Below are 19,826 nucleotides of genomic sequence, written 5' to 3'. Positions count from 1 at the left end.
CCCATGTTACAGAGTGTCATTCTGAGTCAAGTGTTCTTACACGCCTTTCTCCTGTGTAATTGTTTTACTGGTGTCTGTTGAGAGTTTGGAACATATGTGGTTTTGGGCAGGCTTTGGGAGGAGACCTGTAAGCAAGGCCTGTTTAACTAGAGCTCCTGTTTTCATAGTTATTACTGATACCACAGTTTTGCTGAGTTACTTCATTATTGTTATACTTCATTATTTATTTATATATATAAAGAAGTTCCTTTTAAACAATGCATTCAGCTACCTACTTTGTGGACTACAACCCAATATTACATTGCTGTGCCTAGTTGAAGACTCAATAATCTTAAAATCTTAGAGATTATTTTACTCACTGGTGTCTAATAAAAAGCCCAGATTATTTGAACAATACATTTGATTCATAGAATCCTTAGTGAAGAAGAAGGCCATTCATCCCATCAAAATAACATTAATGTAGAACCATAAGAATCTCAAGTGCCCAACAACTACCCCAAACCAGAATCACCTGCAATTATGTAACGGTCTAATACATATGTTTTAAAACGCAAACTACCATAATAGTTTCTTTCCACCACATAATTTGTTGTCTTCTATAGAATCCAATGAAGCACAAGGAAGGGAAGGGTGAAACAAGGTTCAGCTGTGTACAAGCAATATTACAATGAACGCATAATTTCCTTCCTTAATTAGCTAGTCATAAAAATAGTTCCAATAACAGGCAGAAAAATTAGGTTGCTCCCCAAAAGCAAATAATATTTATTTGACCTTCCAATAGGCCTTCTTAAAAAGAATTCTATTTCACACTGCTTTCCCCCTGGTCGTATTCTGAAAACAAAATCCAAACTTTCATTTCAAATGAATAACCCCTGCCAACCATAGATAGAAATATTGCTCACGCAACATTTCTTTGTAATTAGTCATGGAGAGGATAACAATTGTTACCAGTAGAGAGCATTTTATAAAATGAAGTGACACAAACAGTTGTTAGCGCTGCTACCTCACAGCGCCAGAGACGAGCTTCAATTCAAGCCGGGGGGGGGGGGGGGGGGGAAGGGGGGGGAAGAAGGGGGAAGGGGAAGGGGAAGGGGAAGGGGGGGAGGGGGAAGGGGAAGGGGGGGAGGGGGAAGGGGAAGGGGGGGAGGGGGAAGGGGAAGGGGGGGAGGGGGAAGGGGAAGGGGGAAGGGGGGGAAGGGGAAGGGGGGGAAGGGGGGAAGGGAAGGGGGGAAGGGGGGGAGGGGAAGGGGAAGGGAAGGGGGGGAGGGGAAGGGGAAGGGGAAGGGGGGAGGGGGAAGGGGAAGGGGAGGGGGGGAAGGGGGAAGGGGAAGGGAAGGGGGGGGAAGGGGGGGAAGGGGGGGGGAAGGGGAAGGGGGGGGGAAGGGGAAGGGGGGGGAGGGGAAGGGGGAGGGGGAAGGGGGAGGGGGGGGAGGGGGGAAGGGGAGGGGGGGGAGGGGGGAAGGGGGGGGGGGAGGTGGGAAGGGGAGGGGGGGGAGGGGGGGGGGAAGGGGAGGGGGGGAAGGGGAGGGGGGGGGAAGGGGAGGGGGGGGAGGGGAGGGGGGGGGAAGGGGAGGGGGGGGAAGGGGGAGGGGGGGAAGGGGGAGGGGGGGGAAGGGGAGGGGGGGGGAAGGGGAGGGGGGGGGGGAAGGGGAGGGGGGGGGAAGGGGAGGGGGGGGGAAGGGGAGGGGGGGGGAGGGGGGGGGAAGGGGAGGGGGGAAGGGGGGGAAGGGGAGGGGGGAGGGGAGGGGGGGAAGGGGAGGGGGGAGGGGGGGGGGGGAAGGGGAGGGGGGAGGGGAGGGGGGAAGGGGAGGGGGAGGGGAGGGGGGAAGGGGAGGGGGGGAGGGGGGAGGGGGGAAAGGGGGGGGGGAAGGGGGGGAAGGGGGGGGGGGAAGGGGGGGGGGGGGAAGGGGGGGAGGAGGGGGGGAAGGGGGGGAGGAGGGGGGGGGGAGGGGGGGAGGAGGGGGGGGGGGGGGGGGGGGGGGAAGGGGGGGAAGGAAGGGGGGGAGGGAGGGGGGGAAGGGGGGGAAGGGGGGGGGGAGGGGGGGGAAGGGGGGGAAGGGGGGGAAGGGGGGGGGGGGGGAAGGGGGGGAGAAGGGGGGGAGGGGGGGAGGGGAGGGGGGAAGGGGGGGAGGGGGGGGGAAGGGGGGGAGGGCGGAATGGGGGGAGGAAGGGGGGGGAGGGCGGAAGGGGGGGAAGGGGGGCGGAGGGCGGAAGGGGGGGAGGGGGGGAAGGGGTGGGAGGAGGGGGGGACGGGGGGGAGGAGGGGGGGAAGGGGGGAGGAGGGGGGGAAGGGGGGGAGGGGGGGGAGGGGGGGGGGGGGAAGGGGGGGGAGGGGGGGGGCGGGGGGAGGGGGGGGGAAGGGAGCGGAGGAGGGGGGGAGGGGGGGAAGGGGGAGGGGGGGGGAGGGGGGGGGAAGGGGGGGGGGAGGGGGGAGGGAGGAGGGGGGGAGGGGGGAGAAGGGGAGGGGGGAGAAGGGGGGAAGGGGAAGGGGGGGGAGGGGGGGAGGGGGGGAGGGGGGAGGGGGGGAGGGGGGCGGGGGGCGGGGGGGAGGGGGGGACAGGGGGGAGGGGGGAGGGGGGGCGGGGGGGAGGGGGGAGGGGGGGAGGGGGGGGCAGGTGGGGAGGGGGGGGAAAGGGGGGAGGGGGGGGGAAAGTGGGGAGGGGGGGGGAGGGGGGAAGGGGGGAGGGGGGGGAGGGGGGGGAAGGGGAGAGGGGGGGAAGGGGGGGGGAGGCGGGCAGGGGGGAGGAAGGGGGGGGAAGGGGGGGAGGGGGGGAAGGGGGAGAGGGGGGAAGGGGGGAGGGGGGGAAGGGGGGAGGGGGGCAAGGGGGGGGGGGAAGAGATGGGTGGGGGAAGAGATGGGTGGGGGGAGAAAGAGATGGGGGGGAGAAAGAGATGGGGGGAGAAGAGATGGGGGGAGAAAGAGATGGGGGGAGAAAGAGATGGGGGGGGGAAGAGATGGGGGGGAAAGAGATGGGGGGAGAGAGATGGGGGAGAAGAGATGGTGGGAGAAGAGATGGGGGGAGAAGAGATGGGGGAGAAGAGATGGGGGAGAAGAGGATGGGGGGAGACGAGATGGGGGAGCAAGAGATGGGGGAAGAAGAGATGGGGGAGGGAGAAGAGATGGGGGAGAAGAGATGGGGGGAGAAGAGATGGGGGGAGAAGAGATGGGGGGAGAAGAGATGGGGGGAGAAGAGATGGGGGGAGAAGAGATGGGGGGAGAAGAGATGGGGGGGAAAGAGATGGGGGGAGGAAGAGATGGGGGGAGAAGGAGGGGAGAAGAGATGGGGGGAGAAGAGATGGGGGGAGAAGAGATGGGGGAGAGAAGCGATGGGGGGAAGAAGAGATGGGGGGAGAGAAAGAGACTGGGGGGGGAGAAGAGATGGGGGGAGAAGAGATGGGGGGAGAAGAGATGGGGGGGAGAAGAGATGGGGGGGAGAAGAGATGGGGGGGAGAAGAGATGGGGGGAGAAGAGATGGGGGAGAAGAGATGGGGGGAGAAGAGTGGGGGAGAAAGATATGGGGGGGAGAAAGAGATGGGGGGGAGAAAGAGATGGGGGGGGAGAAGAGATGGGTGGGAAAGAGATGGGGGGAAGGCGATGGGGAGGGAAAGAGATGGGGGGAAAGCGATGGGGGGAAAGAGATGGGGGGAAAGAGATGGGGGGAAAGAGATGGGGGGAAAGAGATGGGGGGAAAGAGATGGGGGGAAGAAATGGGGGGAAGAAATGGGGGGAAAGAGATGGGGAGATGGGGAGGAGAGGAAGGGAATTTGCGTCTGTGAGGCCTTCAAGCCATTTTTAAATATTTTGTGAAGACCCATAATATGGGCAAGTGCAGCTGCAGCCTGTGTGGCCTACCAGACCCATGCAGGACAGATCACTGCTGCAGCTTCTATCCTGAAATCTAATTTCACTCCCTTTGAGCAGCCTCTAGCTTCACAACCAAAGGCTATTTCAAGTCAGGAATTAGCCTGGCTAGTTGTGATAGCACATCACGCTCCTCAATTCTTCAGTGCCTCCTCGAGGGATCACATGCCATGACTCAGAGGCTGATTTGTGCACTGTATGTCCAGCAAACTTGAACATAGAACATACGATGCAGAAGGAGGCCATTCGGCCCATCGAGTCTGCACCAACCCACTTAAACCCTCACTTCCACCCTATCCCCGTAACCCAATAGCCCCTCCTAACCTTTTTGGACACTAAGGCAATTTATCATGGCTCGCCTAACCTGGACCTCTTTCGACTGCGGGAGGAAACCGGAGCACCCAGAGGAAACCCATGTATACACGGGGAGAACATGCAGACTCCACACAGACAGTGACCGAGTGGGGAATCGAACCTGGGACCCTGGCGCTGTGAAGCCACAGTGCTATTCATTTTTGCTCCCGTGCTGCCCAACTTTGATTCTGAACATTGTGCCTGGAGTCTAGGAGTGTCCGCACCATTGAGACAACTGCCAACAATTAAATACAAGTAGGGCTTTACCGCTGCGGATCATCTTGCATCCAAAGGCCGAGTATGTGGATAAGTGGAGGGCAGCTGAGCATGATCTCCCTAATGTTCCCGGCAGAAATCTGGGGGCTCCTGATGTGGCCAGGGGTTAGTGGACAGAGCAAGGGTTGCCATCACAAGTAGCTTGCTGGATGGCACTTGGAGAGAAGGCAGGACAGTCATTGTACGGGTGGGAAAGACTCAGGAGATTTGAGGGTCCGGGGTGGAAGCCGTAACTGATTGTCGGTCTCTCTCCTTTTCCAATTCTTTCCAGACAAAACTATGTTTGCTGTAGTTTGCCCTCACATTGCTTGTGGCAGCCGAGGCGGGCATACGTAACAGAAGGCAGCAGCGACAATGCAGGCAGGAGAAGGCATCCATGTGCAGGAGGCCGCTGCATACCCTGAAGACCCAGTCACCCATCAGGCTGCGGAGGGAACCAGAAGGGAGGCCAGCGATGGCCCAGGATGTACAAGTGTTGTTGGTCATTCAATGAGCTCAGTAAGAAGTCTGACAACACCAGGTTAAAGTCCAACAGGTTTGTTTCAAACACGAGCTTTCGGAGCACGGCTCCTTCTTCAGGTGAAGGAGCTCATTCTTCAATGAGCTGACAGACACCATGTGCTGCAGAATCTCCACCCCAACAAAGGGACATTTCACCCGTGAAGGAGGAGGAGCGTGGAGGTCACTGCAGCCCTAAACGTTTGTGCCACCGGGCCATTCTAGGGTTCGAGCAGGGACCGGCATGGCAATTCCCAATCTTCCACCCACAGGTATTTCGGGGAAGTGACGGATGCTCTTTATGCCCAGGCATCAGACTATATCACCTACAAGCTGGACCAGGCCCACCAAGGTGCACAGAGTGCAGGATTGCTGCCTTTGCCGGGATGCCCTGTGAGCACCGGAGTATCAAGGGGTTCCACTCCCTGAATGTGTGCAACCACCGCCTCTGAATCATGCATGTGTGCGCCCGCTACCCTTGGAGTGTTCATGACAGCTACATCCTGGGGCAATCTGAGATCCCCGCTGTCTTCGAGAACAACCCAGGATGACCGGATGGCTCATTACGGATGAGGGATACCCACTAGGTCATGACTGATGACACTAGTGTGGAGGCCTGAGACCGAAGTGGAGACCCGTTATAATGAGACTAACATTACCACCCTTGCTGTCATGGAGTGGTGCATTGGGCTGCTGAAGATTGGTATGGTTACGATGCCTTAACCATTCTGGTGGTGCCTTGTAGCACACCCCTGAGGGTCTACTGCTTTGTGGTGGTCTCTGCGCTCTCCACAATCTGGCACAGCAGCGAAGTCACATGCTGAACAAGGAGGCAGTGGAGGAACCTGCAGCCATGTCTAAGGAGGATGAGGAGGTATTCCAGGAGGGATTGGATAATGGGCGCGAGGAGGAGCCGGAGGATGGAGGACAGGCAAGAGCAAGGTTCAGACATGCACGATGGTGTCGACGCTCCCCAGTGACTGGGCCATGCTCTGCAATGCCTCGGGAATATCCATCTGCATCTAGGACACATTCCCTCGTTGACTGGAACATGTCGAGGCTCTCAACCACAATCCTCAACTGAACTATGCCTTGGACACCACCACGCAAGACGCAAATGTTGTGCTCCAGGTTTTCCACTGCGGTCGCCACCCTAGCAGTGTTGGCCTTGGTGCCACGCCGGCAAAATTATTTGTACCTGCAGCCTTTGGGACTCCTCCAATTGGTACTGCAGTCATTTAAATGTCACTGACATCCCCTCCTGAATCTCATGGCTATGTCCTATCATCTGCATCTGTTCTGAGAGAACCTTATCCAGTGGCTTGGCAGCTGTGTACTGGGATCCAGCAAACCTCTGGCTGCTGTCTCCCTTGAATGATCCGGCGTCCTGCAGAGCTGGAGGGGCTGCGTTTAAACAGGCCTGACACAAATTCCGCTGGGGACCCACATCGCTCACGACTGGACAGGAATCCACAAGTGGAACCTGATCAGTCAGATGGAGGAAGTAAAAAAGGACCCGCAGAGATGGAACACACTCCCATTCTCTCTGGCGGGAGGGTGCAGACGATCAAAATAAACGTCCTGCCCAGGTTACTCTTCCTGTTTGGATTCATCCCGATCTACATCCCCCGATGCTTTTTTCAATGCACAAGACAAACTGATTATGTTGTTTCCGTGGGGAGGGAAGAACGCAAGGATCCCAAAGAGAGTACTGCAGAGAATGAGATCCATGGGGGGCCTAGCCCTCCCAAACCTGCAATATTACCACTGGACAACAACCGCAAAGAGAGTGAAGGAGTGAATAAAAGAGTCAGAAGCCAAGTGGGTGCAAATAGAGGAGGGCGCCTGCAGAGGGACCTCCCTCAAGGCCCTAGCCATGGCGGCACTCCCATTCCCACCTAATAAATATTCAACGAGCCCAGTGGTGGTAGCAACACTCAGTCGTGGAACCAACTGCGACATTTTCAGACTAGCCAAAATGTCCGACTAAGCCCCCATCTGCAACAACCACAGGTTCACGCCGGCAACTATGGATGCTACATTTAAAAGGTAGAGGCTGGACAGGGAAGGACGTTGATCGTTAGAGACTTTTACACCAACAGCAGGCTAACAACGCTTGAAGAACTGATGGAAAGATACCAACTGACGGGGGGGGCAAAAAACTTAGATATTTACAAATCAAAAATTTCCTATGAAGGGAAACAAGGACGTACTCGCGACCACCGCGACAAACACTACTAGAGGATCTGTTAGGCGCAGAAGTCTTGGGGAAAGTAAACTTTGGGGACATGTATGGGCGACTGCTAAGGGAAGCTAACACACAACTGAATGAGATGAGGGAGAAGTGGGAGGAGAACTTGGGGTTTGAAATAGGGTGCGGACTCTGGAGCGAATCACTGCCCAAGGTCAACTCCACCTCCACATGTGCAAGGCTAAGCCTAATGCAGCTATGCAGCTGAAAGTGGTCACTCAGAGCCCGCTTAACCAGAACCTAAAAGAGCAGGTTCTTCCCAGAGGTAGAGGACAGATCTGAATGGTGCCAAGGAGTCTCAGCCAGCCGCACCCACATGTACTGGTCTTGCTCCAGACTTGTTGGGTTCTGGACTGCCTTCTTCGAGGCAATGTCCAAGGTGGTGGGGATGAGGGTGGAGCCATGCCCGAGAACAGCCAGATCTATTCATGGGGAGGAGGGCAAAGCCCTTGCCTTTGCCTCCCTAATCACCCGCCAGAAAATCTTGCTCGGCTGGCGGTCAGCAACACCACTGGCTGCAGACTGGCTTTCCGACCTGTCGGAATGAACCAAAGAGGGGAAGAGGAGAAGGCAAAGAGAAAACTGGTGCGAGGTGGTGCACAGGGGACCACAACTGCCACTGCTACTACTTCGAGGAAAAAGAAGGGAAACTGATGTATGTACGCAAATAAGTGACGCCGATATATGTGCTAGTTTCAGTTTTACTTTTTCTTTTTTCTTTTGCATTCTCTCTTTGTTTTTTGTTTCATCTCCTAATGCATGTTCATATTTTTTTATTTTTTTTAAAAATAATTTTTATTGGAATTTTCTACAGAAAATATAAAACATAACGACAAACAATGAAATGCAACAAAATAACCCATAATAACTGTAACACCCCCCAGACTGTATCGACGCATGTATCACATCCCCCCACCCCCCCCAACCCCAATGAACAACAAAAGAACTTAAAAATAAATTTAAATTAAATAAACAAACATAGTCATCGTTCTCCCCCCCCCCCCCCCGGGTTGCTGCTGCTACTGTCCCCGTACCCTATCGTTGAGCCAGAAAGTCGAGGAAAGGTTGCCACCGCCTAAAGAAACCTTGTACCGACCCTCTCAGAGTGAATTTAACCTTCTCTAGCTTAATGAAACCCGCCATGTCATTGATCCAGGTGTCCACGCTTGGGGGCCTCGCATCCTTCCATTGTAGCAAGATCCTTGGCCGGGCTACTAGGGACGCAAAGGCCAGCACACCGGCCTCTTTCACCTCCTGCACTCCCGGCTCCACCCCAACCCCAAAAATCGTGAGTCCCCATCCTGGCTTGACCCTGGATCCCACCACCCTCGACACCGTCCTCGCCACCCCCTTCCAGAACTCCTCCAGTGCCGGGCATGCCCAGAACATATGGGCATGGTTCGCTGGACTCCCCGAGCACCTGGCACACCTGTCTTCACCCCCAAAGAACCTACTCATCCTCGTCCCAGTCAAGTGGGCCCGGTGCAGCACCTTGAATTGGATGAGGCTAAGCCGCGTACGAGGAGGAAGAATTAACCCTCTCCAGGGCATCAGCCCATGTCCCGTCTTCGATCTGTTCCCCCAGTTCCCCCTCCCACTTAGTTTTCAGCTCCTCTACTGACGCCTCCTCCACCTCCTGCATAACCTTGTAGATATCAGATATCTTCCCCTCTCCGACTCAGACCCCTGAAAGCACCCTGTCACTCACCCCCCTCGCGGGAAGCGAAGGGAATCCCTCCACCTGCTGTCTAGCAAATGCCTTTACCTGCAGATACCTGAACATGTTTCCCGGGGAGCCCAAATTTCTCCTCCAACTCCCCCAGGCTCGCAAACCTCCCATCAATAAACAGGTCCCTCAGCTGTCTGATGCCCGCTCTGTGCCAACCCTGAAATCCCCCATCAATGTTCCCCGGGATGAAACTATGGTTCCCCCTTAACGGAGCCTCCATCGAGCCCCCCACTTCTCCCCTATGTCGCCTCCACTGCCCCCAAATCTTGAGGGTAGCCGCCACCACCGGACTCGTGGTATACCTCGTAGGAGGGAGCGGCCACGGCGCCGTTACCAGGGCCCCCAGACTTGTATCTCCACAGGACGCCCTCTCCATCCGTTTCCATGCTGTCCCCTCCCCCTCCATTACCCACTTGCGCACCATCGACACATTGGCCGCCCAATAATACCCCGAGAGATTGGGTAACGCCAGCCCCCCCCCCCCCCCCCACCCCCCCCCCCCCCCCCCCCCCCCCCCCATCTCTACCCCGCTCCAAGAAGACCCTCTTCACCCTCGGGGTCCCACGCGCCCAAACAAAGCTCATGATGCTGCTAGTCACCCTTCTAAAAAAGGCCCTAGGGATAAAGATGGGCAAACACTGAAAAGGAACAAGAACCTCGGGAGAACCGTCATTTTGACGGATTGCACTCTACCCGCCAACGATAGCGGCACCATATCCCACCTTTTAAATTCCTCCTCCATCTGCTCCACCAGCCTGGTAAAATTAAGCTTATGGAGAGTCCCCCAACTCCTGGCCACCTGCACCCCCAGGTATCTGAAACTCTTCACTGCCCTCTTAAATGGGAGCCTCCCAATTCCCTCCTCCTGATCTCCCGGGTGTACTACAAATACCTCGCTCTTGCCTAAATTTAACTTATAGCCCGAGAAGCCCCCAAATTCCGCTAACAGCTCCATCACCCCCCGGCATTCCCCCTTCTGGATCCGCCACATACAACAGCAGGTCGTCCGCATACAGCGATACCCGATGTTCCTCCCCACCCCACACCAGACCCCTCCATCTCCCTGACTCCCTCAATGCCATAGCCAAAGGTTCAATTGCCAGTGCAAAGAGCAAGGGGGACAGGGGGCACCCCTGCCTGGTCCCACGGTAAAGACCCCATTTACTTCTGTCCCCTTCTGCACTACATTCCCACCCCTATCCACCAATTTCCCTAGCCGCATCTCGCCTGCGGAGCTGATGCGCCAACATCCTGCTCGCCTTCTCCCCATACTCATATACCACGCCATGCGCCCTCCTCCACTGTGTCTCCGCCTGTCTGGTGGTCAACAAGTCAAATTTGGCCTGCAAACTACGCCGTTCCCCCAGCAACCCCTCCTCCGGTGCCTCCTCATATCTCATGTCCACATCCAGGAGCTCCCCCACCAGTCTCTCCCTCTCCTTCCTCTCCCTCCTTTCCCTATGGGCCCTGATGGAGATCAGCTCCCCTCGGATCACTGCTTTCAGAGCCTCCCAGACCATCCCCACCCGGACCTCCCCCGTGTCGTTGGTATCAAGATACCCCTCAATACTTCCCCGGACCCTCCTACACACCTCCTCATCAGCCAGCATCCCCACATCCAGGCGCCAGAGCGGGCGCTGGTCCCGCGCCTCCCCCATCTCCAGATCAACCCAGTGCGAAGCATGGTCTGAAATCGCTATGGCCGAATACTCGGCATCCTGCACCTTCGGGATCAATCCCCTGCTCAGGACGAAAAAAATATATTTGGGAATAGACCCTATAGACATGGGAGAAAAAGGAATACTCCCGCGCTCTCGGCCTCCCAAACCTCCAGGGATCCACCCCTCCCATCTGGTCCATAAACCCCCTCAGCACTTTGGCCTCCGCCGGTCTCCTACCCGTCCTTGAACTGGACCGGTCTAGTGTGGGATCCAGCACTGTGTTAAAGTCTCCCCCCATGATCAGGCCCCCTGCCTCCAGGTCCGGAATGCGGCCCAACAAGCGCCTCATGAAGCCGGCATCATCCCAATTCGGGGCATATACATTAACCAGCACCACTTTCTCTCCCTGCAGCCTACCCTTCACCATAATATATCTGCCCTCCTTGTCCGACACAAACTCAGCCGCCTCGAACGCCACCCTCTTCCCCACCCCCCGGTTCTTCGCGTCCAATCCCAAGTGAAAAACCTGCCCCACCCACCCCTTCCTCAGACAAACCTGGTCTGCCACCTTCAAGTGGGTCTCCTGGAGCATAGCCACGTCCGCCTTCAGCCCCTTCATCTGAGAAAATACCCTAGTTCTCTTAACCGGCCCATTCAGCCCCCTCACGTTCCAGGTAATCAGCCGGATCAGAGGGCAACCCGCCCCTCTCCCCCGCCGGCTAGCCATAGCTTATCGACTGCTCGCCCCAGGCCAGCTCGCCCCGCCTGACCAGTTCCCCATGGCGATAACGCCTCTCCTCTACCCCCCCCCCCGGCCCACACCAGCTCCTTCCTGGCCATTCCAGCAGCAACCCGGTATCCCCCCCCCCCCACCCCCCCAGGCTAGGACCCCTCCTAGCCGCAACGCACCCTCCATGGTACTTCCGTGAGTCAGCTGGCTTCTGCTGGCCCGGCAGCTCCCGCCAAAACCTATCCCCTCCCGGCATGGGGTCATCCCCCTCTTGCCACACCTCCTTGGCACCGCTTCAGCGCAGGAAAGAAGACCAGTAGAGGCCACGCCCCCAACTCCGCCCCCCCCTGCCCCACAGCGCGGGAAACCAGAGGAAAGCCCGCGCTTTCACACTGCCACACCCCACCCTTCTGACGCAGCTCCCCAAAATCCAGTTTCACCCCAACCCCCAGCCACGTACAGAAGAGAACATATAAAGCACATACCCCCAACTTTCCCCGCATACCCCACTCCCATACCCAACAGACAAACCCACCCGGAAGCAGAGAAAAAAGAAAACCAGCACAAAAAAAACACGTGTCAAAATTGAAGAACAGCAACAGCGAAAACAGCAACGGCCGTAGTGTGTCCCCAGACCCTAGTTCGAGTCCAGCTTCTCCACCTGTACAAAGGCCCACGCCTCCTCCGGGGACTCGAAGTAGTGGTGCCGGTCCTTGTATGTCACCCACAGGCGCGCAGGCTGCAGCATTCCAAATCTGACCTGTTTGGCATGCAGCACCCACTTCGTTCGGTTGAACCCGGCCCGCCGCTTTGCCACCTCCGCACTCCAGTCCTGGTAGATTCGCACTACTGAATTCTCCCACTTGCTGCTCCTCTCTTTCTTGGCCCAACGCAGCACACACTCCCGGTCATTAAATCGATGGAACCGCACCAGCACCGCCCTCGGGGGCTCATTTGCCCTAGGCCTCCTGGCCAGCACTTTGTGAGCTCCCTCAAGCTCCAGGGGCAAATGGAAGGACCCCGCTTCCATCAACGAGCTCAACATTGTGGTCACGTATGACGGGAGATCCGACCCCTCCAGCCCCTCCGCCAGGCCCAGGATCCTCAAATTCTTTCGCCTTGTGCGAACGTCCAGCTCCTCCAAGCGGTCTTGCCACTTTTTGTGAAGTGCCTCGTGCAACTCCACTTTCCCCACGAGGACCACGGCCTCCTCCTCCCGCTCAGCAGCCTGCTGCTGCAACTCCTGAATGGACACCTCCTGGGCCGCCTGGGTTCCAAGCAGCTTGTTGGTAGTCGCATTCAGGGAGTCCAGCAACTCAGCCTTCAGCTCCGCAAAACAGCGCAGAAGAGAGGCTTGCTGCTCCTGCGCCCACTTCCACCAGTCCTCGGGTGTTCCGCCGGCCGCCATTTTGTCCCCCGCTTTTCTTGGGGAGCTCCTGCAGCTTTTTCCTTTGCCCCACTCCGGGTCAACACCATAAATTATGGGGAATGCTCCTCTAGACACCTTCCCCCACCGGGATTCGTCGAGACAGCACCGTTTGGGGCCCTAAAATCGGCGCAAAAGTCCTTAAGTAGCGGGAGCTGCGGTGCAGCTTAGCTCCGCATAGCCGCAACCGGAAGTTTCCAAAGCCGATTTTCTGACCGCTCCACTCCTTGTCCAGGCCATCCACCGGTGGAGAATCTGAGAAGGAGTGTTCCCACACGGGGAAAGTCCGAAAATAGCGGGAGCCACTGAACGTGCGGCTTAGCTCCGCATCACGCTACCGGAAGTCCGTCCCCGCTTCTTCAATGGCCTTGGTGAGATCTTTTCACAGTTCTTCCCTCTGCTGCTAGAATTCAGCTTTCATAAAGGCCCTCAAGGCAGCCTCTAAGCTGGCCCTTCCCAGCCTGCATGCTTGCAGAGGCTTTTGTCTGCTGCTGCTTCAGCCCAATCTTGCACTGTTTCTGAGGGTCTGATAACCAAGAAACATACTGGGCGAAATTCTCCACCCCCCACGACGGGTGGGAGAATAGCGGGAGGGCCTTCCCGACATTTTTGCCCCCCTCCCGCTATTCTCCCCCCCCCCCCCCGCCGAAGTCCCGACCCGAATCGCTGCCGCCGTTTTTTTACGGCCGGCAGCGATTCTCAGCTGTTAGATGGGCCGAAGTCCCAGCCCTTTCCGCCGTTTTTACGAACGGCAAACACACCTGGTCTTGCCGTTCGTAAAACCGGCGTCACAAACTCGCTATTAATAACCATGGCACCGATTGGCACGGCCGTACCACGGCCGTGCCAAGGGTGCCATGGGCCCGCGATCGGTGGGCACCGATCGCGGGCAGCGGGCCCGATGCCCGCGCACTACTTGTCCTTCCGCCTCCCCGCAGTATCCATTCGCGGGGCAGCTGAGGGGCAACCCGGTCCGCGCATGCGCGGGTTTCGCGCAAAAACGCGATGACGTCACCCGCGCATGCGCGGGTTGAAGTCTTCCAAACTGCGCATGCGCGGCTGACGTCATATGACGCGTCAGCCGGCGCTAACTCCGGCAAGCGGGCTTAACGATTTTCGTTAAGCCCGTCTTGCCGGAGCCTACGGCGTCGGGCTGCTAGCCCCGACCGGGGACCAGAATCGGTCCCCCGTCGGGAAGGGGCGCGCTGCCGTAAAACCCGCCCGGGTTTTACGGCAGCTTTACGATTTCTCCCGTTTTGGGAGAATCTCGCCCACTATTCCTGGGGGAAAGTACTCCTCGAACATTCACCTACGCCTTTTAATCGAAATTCCAACCCGTGCCGCCCAAAAAAAGAGCTCTTTTCTGTAACCTTGGGCAGGAGCTGCCTCTGTGTGATCACCTCACTCCATGGTGCACACCGGAAGTTCCATGCATGTTCATATTTATATATCTGCTCTGTAAACCAAAAGCTCAATAAAAACATATATTAAAAAGAAAATTGTGGCTTTGGAAGATGCTGCAAAAGGGGCCTTAGTGAGTTATTGCAATGCATCTTGTATATGGTAGACACTGATGTTCTTCAGTTGTGGAGGGAGGGAATGTTTAGGTTGGTTGATGGGGTAGCGATCAAGTGGGCTGCTTTGTCCTGGATGGTGTTAAGCTTGAGTATTGTTGGAGCAGCACTCAAGTAAAGAGTATTCCATGAGTTATTTGCCTCAGAATTCCCAACCTCTGACATGCTCTTGTAGCCTCAGTATTTATACGGCTAATCCAGTTGAGTTTCTGGAGAAAATCTGAATGTTTTCCATGCTACGTCTGGACTGCTTCAGTATTTGAGGAGTTTTGAATGCACATTAGCGAACATCCCCACTTCTAATCTTATGATGGAGGAAAACTCATTAATGTAGCAGCTAGAGATGGGTGGGCCTAGGAAACGATCTCAAGGAACTCCTGCAGCAATGTCCTAGTACTGATATGATTGACCTCCAACAACCACAACTGTTTTCCTTTGTTCTAGGTATGACTCCAAACAGTGGCGAGTTACCCCAATTCCCTTAGACTTCAGTTTTGCTAGGGTTGCTTGCTGCCACACTAATCAATTGCGGTCTTGACCTGGCCTTTGGGACAGTATTTATGGTGTTAAATTTTCTTTCTATGGTACTGATTTGGATGGAAAAGCTGACTAGGGTTCACAATCAACGAGGGTTTTTATGGCACAATTGGGTTTCAATTCCATATTTTTACAGGTAAATCCTGAATTTATGTAATACCATTCGACCAGAAATGCCAGTTTTACAGAATGAAAATGATTGGGTTGTTAACTGCCAGTTATGCTGTGTCGCTAGCTGCTCTCTTCAACCACATGGAATCACTGGAACACACACTTCCCTGTTCAGTGATCAACATAATTATCTCCCATGGCCTCCAAAAAGATCTCTAAATTTTACATCTTCATCATTACAAAATGCAAGAAAGTGGAAATATTACATTGTTTGGATACAGGTGAAGCGGCAAGCAAACTCACCAGAGAATATGGCATCGGGTCCACCATTTTGTACAACTTAAAGGCCAAGACAGAACAAATCATAAAGTTCTAAAGTGAAAGCTGAAACACTGCCTTGGAAATCATTTTGTGATGTCCTAGATGCTGTGAAACTCAAATTTAGTTCTGGGAATCATGACCAACCCCTCAACAGCAACCAGATATCCAAAACATAAAACAAACAAACCTCATCTTGTGTAACCCCTCATCTGCCCCTCTCAGAGAAAATTTCACCTTCTCCAAATACAGGAACTCCATTCGATCCCCCAGCCACACTGTGGCACTGGGGGGAGAAGCTGACCTTCACCCCAACAGAACTCAACTGCGAGCAATCAACGAGGCGAAGGCCAAAACATCTGCCCCGCTCCCGTCTGCAGTTCCGGCAGGTCTCACACCCCGAATATGGCATCAAAGGGATCCGGCTCCAGTTCCATTTTCAGAACCTCGGACATGGTGCTGAAAAACAATCCCAATATTTCTCCAACTTTGGGCAGGACCAGAACATATGGACATGATTGAATGGGCCCCACTCATGCCGCTTTCAACTATGGCTATGTATTTGTTAATGAAGGAAAAACACAAGCCTGCATATTTTATTTTTCCAATGTTATTAACATCGGTGTATATTTTACTATAATTTTAAGGGTGAACTACACAATGCCCCGGAGGATACTCTGGGACACCTCGGGAGGTACGCATGCAAAGATTCCACAGATACTACCCGGGAAGTTTCCGATGAACAATAACCTGCACTGGAAATAATCCAAAACTCCGAGACTTCGGGTGGCTTTGATTCTCTCAGCAGAACTATTACCCAGAAAGGGTTAAAAGTATTAAAACCACTTCTAATCCCTGGGTAATTGTATAACTGACCCCCTGAACCTGATCTCAGGACCACTCAAGTACTTTTGATGTTACAAATTATCACAAGGATCTTCACAAGAGCTTTAGGAAGCACAATTTTACAATGAGCCATACAGACATCAGGGCAGGTGACCTCAAAGAGAAAACAAGTGCTCTGTTTTGGTTGGTGGGCAACAGGCAATGAAGCAAAATAGGAAAGAGAGAAATTGGACACAGACCTAACATGTTAACAGCTTCTCTCTCTACATGGATTCTGCCTAACCTGATTGAATATTTTTTTTTTTTTTTACAGCATTTATGTCAAAATATGTCTCCAATGGATGATTTTACTGTAATCAAAGGGGGAGCAAAGCATGAAATTATTGTAAAGTGGCGTGTACAGGTATACATGGAGTTGTTTTATTTAATTTCAAATTACCGGGGATATATTGGGAAATCCATACAGGAGATGTTAAGAGTTAAGACACAGGCTGGGGATTTTCCAGCCTCTTTATGGTGGAACCTACTGTGAGAGATTCAATGCGACCGGTCGATCCTGGTGGTGGATGGGGCTGGAAATCCTGCCCATAAAATTTGCACAATATTGGATCAATACGTGAAACAGTTGGTCAAAAACACACATAAGCAGGACCTGACATTAAATAAGATACAATAAATATTTGAGTGACAATATTATAGTGACCAATATACAGTGGAGTTGATGGCCAGGATTATGATAGCAAAGAGAATGAATACAACAAAAACTTTCTACTTTAGATAGATTGTGAGGTAATGAGCTCAGGAAATTGCACTGGCTAGCACCACCAAAGAGAAAAAAGACAGGCAACAAAATGAATAAGATTTAGAAATACTATTCACAGAGTACAGAACTAGGAATGAAGAATTTATAAGGGAACAAAGAATCCTAATGCAGGCAAAGAGATATGCTCTGTAATGTACAAAGTTATGAGTAGCATTATTGCCAAGAGGATTATAAAGGCAAGATAAAGGAGATGGAGAAACCGCTACGGGTGGGGTATGGGGCAGAGGTGGTAAAAGGTGCCAAATTTGATTGTGCAGCGCATTATATACACCAATCTTTCACTTGAAAATCTCAGCCTCACTAATGAAACAAATGATTCATGTCACAACCTGTAAAGGTTCAATGCAGCCTAGGTTAGTGCAGTCCCATCGTGGTTCATAAAGAGATTGAACTTGCAGCACAAAATTGTTCTTACATTAATGAGCCAGAGGTTGGTTGTCGTGAGAAATGGAACATGTCATACTGGTGTAGTTGTGGGTATTCTCCTGGAGAGAGCATTCTCCAGAATTGTCTGTATACCGAGAGTTCTTTTTAAAGGTTGCCTATTCTGCCAGTAAGCGACTCTCAGAGATGAGGATCGATCTTGAGGCACCGTAGCAAGCAAACCAAGAACCCAAACATTCACTTGATTAGCAGAGTTTGTTTTTTACCTGTCCTTTGCAGCAGTGCAAAAGCTCCCATGGCCAGAATATAACTCTAGCCACTCTTTTCATACGGGCAGCACAGTAGCACAGTGAATAGCACTGTGGCTTCACAGCGCCAGGGTCCCAGGTTCAATTCCCCGCTGGGTCACTGTCTGTGTGGAGTCTGCACGTTCTCCCCGTGTCTGCGTGGGTTTCCTCAGGGTGCTCTGGTTTCCTCCCACAGTCCAAAGACGTGCAGGTTAGGTGAATTGGCCATGCTAAATTGCCCTTAAGTGTCCAAAAAGGTTAGGAGGGGTTATTGGATTACGGGGACAGGGTGGAAGTGAGGGCTTAAGTGGATCGGTGCAGACTCAATGGGTCGAATGGCACTGTATGTTCTATGTTCTCCATGTACAGCAGAAGAGTTTTGGTAGTGTGAAGCATTGTGGGTATCTGGCATCATTCTTGCAGTCTTGTGTATTGGGAAGTGTTGTTTGTTACCTATTGGTTTGCTCTCTGACTGCAGATGCACGAATAATATAAAAGTGACCACTTTCTTAAGCAGTGACAATGTGTAAATTCATGGAAATAGGGAACTTCACATCCTTCAATTCCATACACAACTTCAAGTAATTGCTTTTTTCTCAAAAAGCAAATTTGCAGGCTGATTCATTCTGTGTTGTGCGATTACAGCTGATTTTATGAATTCCTTAATCTAGCTCTATCACCGCTATCTGTTTCATTTAAGTTTGTCTGTAACTAGGGTTTTCAATTCAAGTTGAAGGGCATTGGTGTAGGAATAACATCAGCAATTAAAATCTGAACAAAACCTCCAACTAAAGCTCAGAGACAAACAATCTTCAGCACCCTCATTGCATAATGGCAAAATCTAAAACGGTTCAAACTATTAGTTGCACATCATTCAAGTTGTTTACTTTGCTAACGCTATCTCCTTCCCCCACCCCTTCTCCTTATTGAAACTTGGCATTGCTTACATACTAAACAATTATTTTCTCAACAGTTACTGAATCTACCTGTGCCCACTAACACACTTCTGGACTATATCCCACAAAAAGGTCTCCATCTCATTGATCACCCATTCACGTATCCCGTCTTCCGAATGAACCAGCTAATGTCGATACACTTATTCCTTCTGAACTCCACTTACAATTAGATGCTCTTCTTCCTGCTTGCATCCTCCTCATTCTGAAAGCAGGCCATGTCTCCTGCCTTATTTCTTTCCAAGTACCTCAGTTGGAGCTTTAAGCCCCTGGTTTGCAGCTGTGCACTTTCTTCACCTTCACTTGGACAATTTTAGACTTCCCTAAACTTCTCACCTGACAACTGCTAACACTAACTCACAAGCAAAGCACTACAAGGGGCCAAACCTTTGCAATAAAGTTTTGAAACTGTGGAATAGTGTTAGGTGTTCAAATGTCACATGATCAAGCTTTCAAAAATTTGTCCAACAAGCATTCCTCGTTTGATGCAGAAACTGGGAGCTTAAAATAGGAGATTTAATTCCTATAAAGTTAGATCAAGAAGGCAGGAAATATTAAAAGAAATGTCAAATATTTCTATAAATGTATTCAAAAGCAAACAGGTCAAAATAAAGAAATAGCAAAGCCACTGAAAGATCCCAAATGTGTAATGAAATCAAGTGACCACAGGACAAGCAAATATATTAAAACGATTCTTTTGTGTTCATAAGAATGTCTGTGGATATTTGACTTTCTGGAGTGTGGAGAAAGTACAAAAATAAATAGAAACTTTAGATAATGTAGTCACTTATAGGCTTAAGAAGCAAAAAGGCACCAGGCAATTAGCCAAATTTGCATACAAAGGATACTTAAAGAAGTCCTTATCAAAACCCATCATATCTTGGCATTCTTTTTATAAGCAGTAATTAGAAATAGTAGTGCCAGAGGATGAAAAGTAGCTGATTTAACACTAAAAAGAGGCATAGAAACTGGCAACTAGGGAGTCTTACCTTATTACCCCATGAAAGAAAAGAATAATGAAATTACCTAGGCAGGTGTGGAATGTGAGGTGGTAATCAGTGCCTATTGATGGATGTGAAGATGTTGCTCAATTTTTTTCCCTGTGGTCATATCCTTATAGGCCAGACACTTTCCTGCTACATCAGCTTCTGGAATTAGGCCATTATTTACTAGTCAATTATTGTGCTGCCACCATCCAGGTAGAAA

General features: G+C 52.7%; 1 protein-coding gene across 1 annotated transcript; it reads right to left on the bottom strand.

Annotated features, from left to right (window-relative positions):
- Positions 1-1,437: 1,437 nt before the first annotated feature.
- On the bottom strand, positions 1,438-2,803 carry LOC119965482 (basic proline-rich protein-like; the record flags this gene model as incomplete). Its single annotated transcript, XM_038796303.1, is given in 4 exon segments — positions 1,438-1,778; positions 1,781-1,992; positions 2,189-2,621; positions 2,653-2,803. Coding segments are annotated over 4 exon segments (1,137 nt in total), but the record flags the coding sequence as incomplete, so codon positions are not given.
- Positions 2,804-19,826: the final 17,023 nt, after the last annotated feature.

The sequence above is a fragment of the Scyliorhinus canicula genome, chromosome 1 (assembly GCF_902713615.1).
Source record: "Scyliorhinus canicula chromosome 1, sScyCan1.1, whole genome shotgun sequence".
Classification (NCBI taxonomy): Eukaryota; Metazoa; Chordata; class Chondrichthyes; order Carcharhiniformes; family Scyliorhinidae; genus Scyliorhinus; species Scyliorhinus canicula.
The sequence above is the reverse complement of the archived record's forward strand: the minus strand, read 5'-3'. Positions and strand labels throughout refer to the sequence as shown.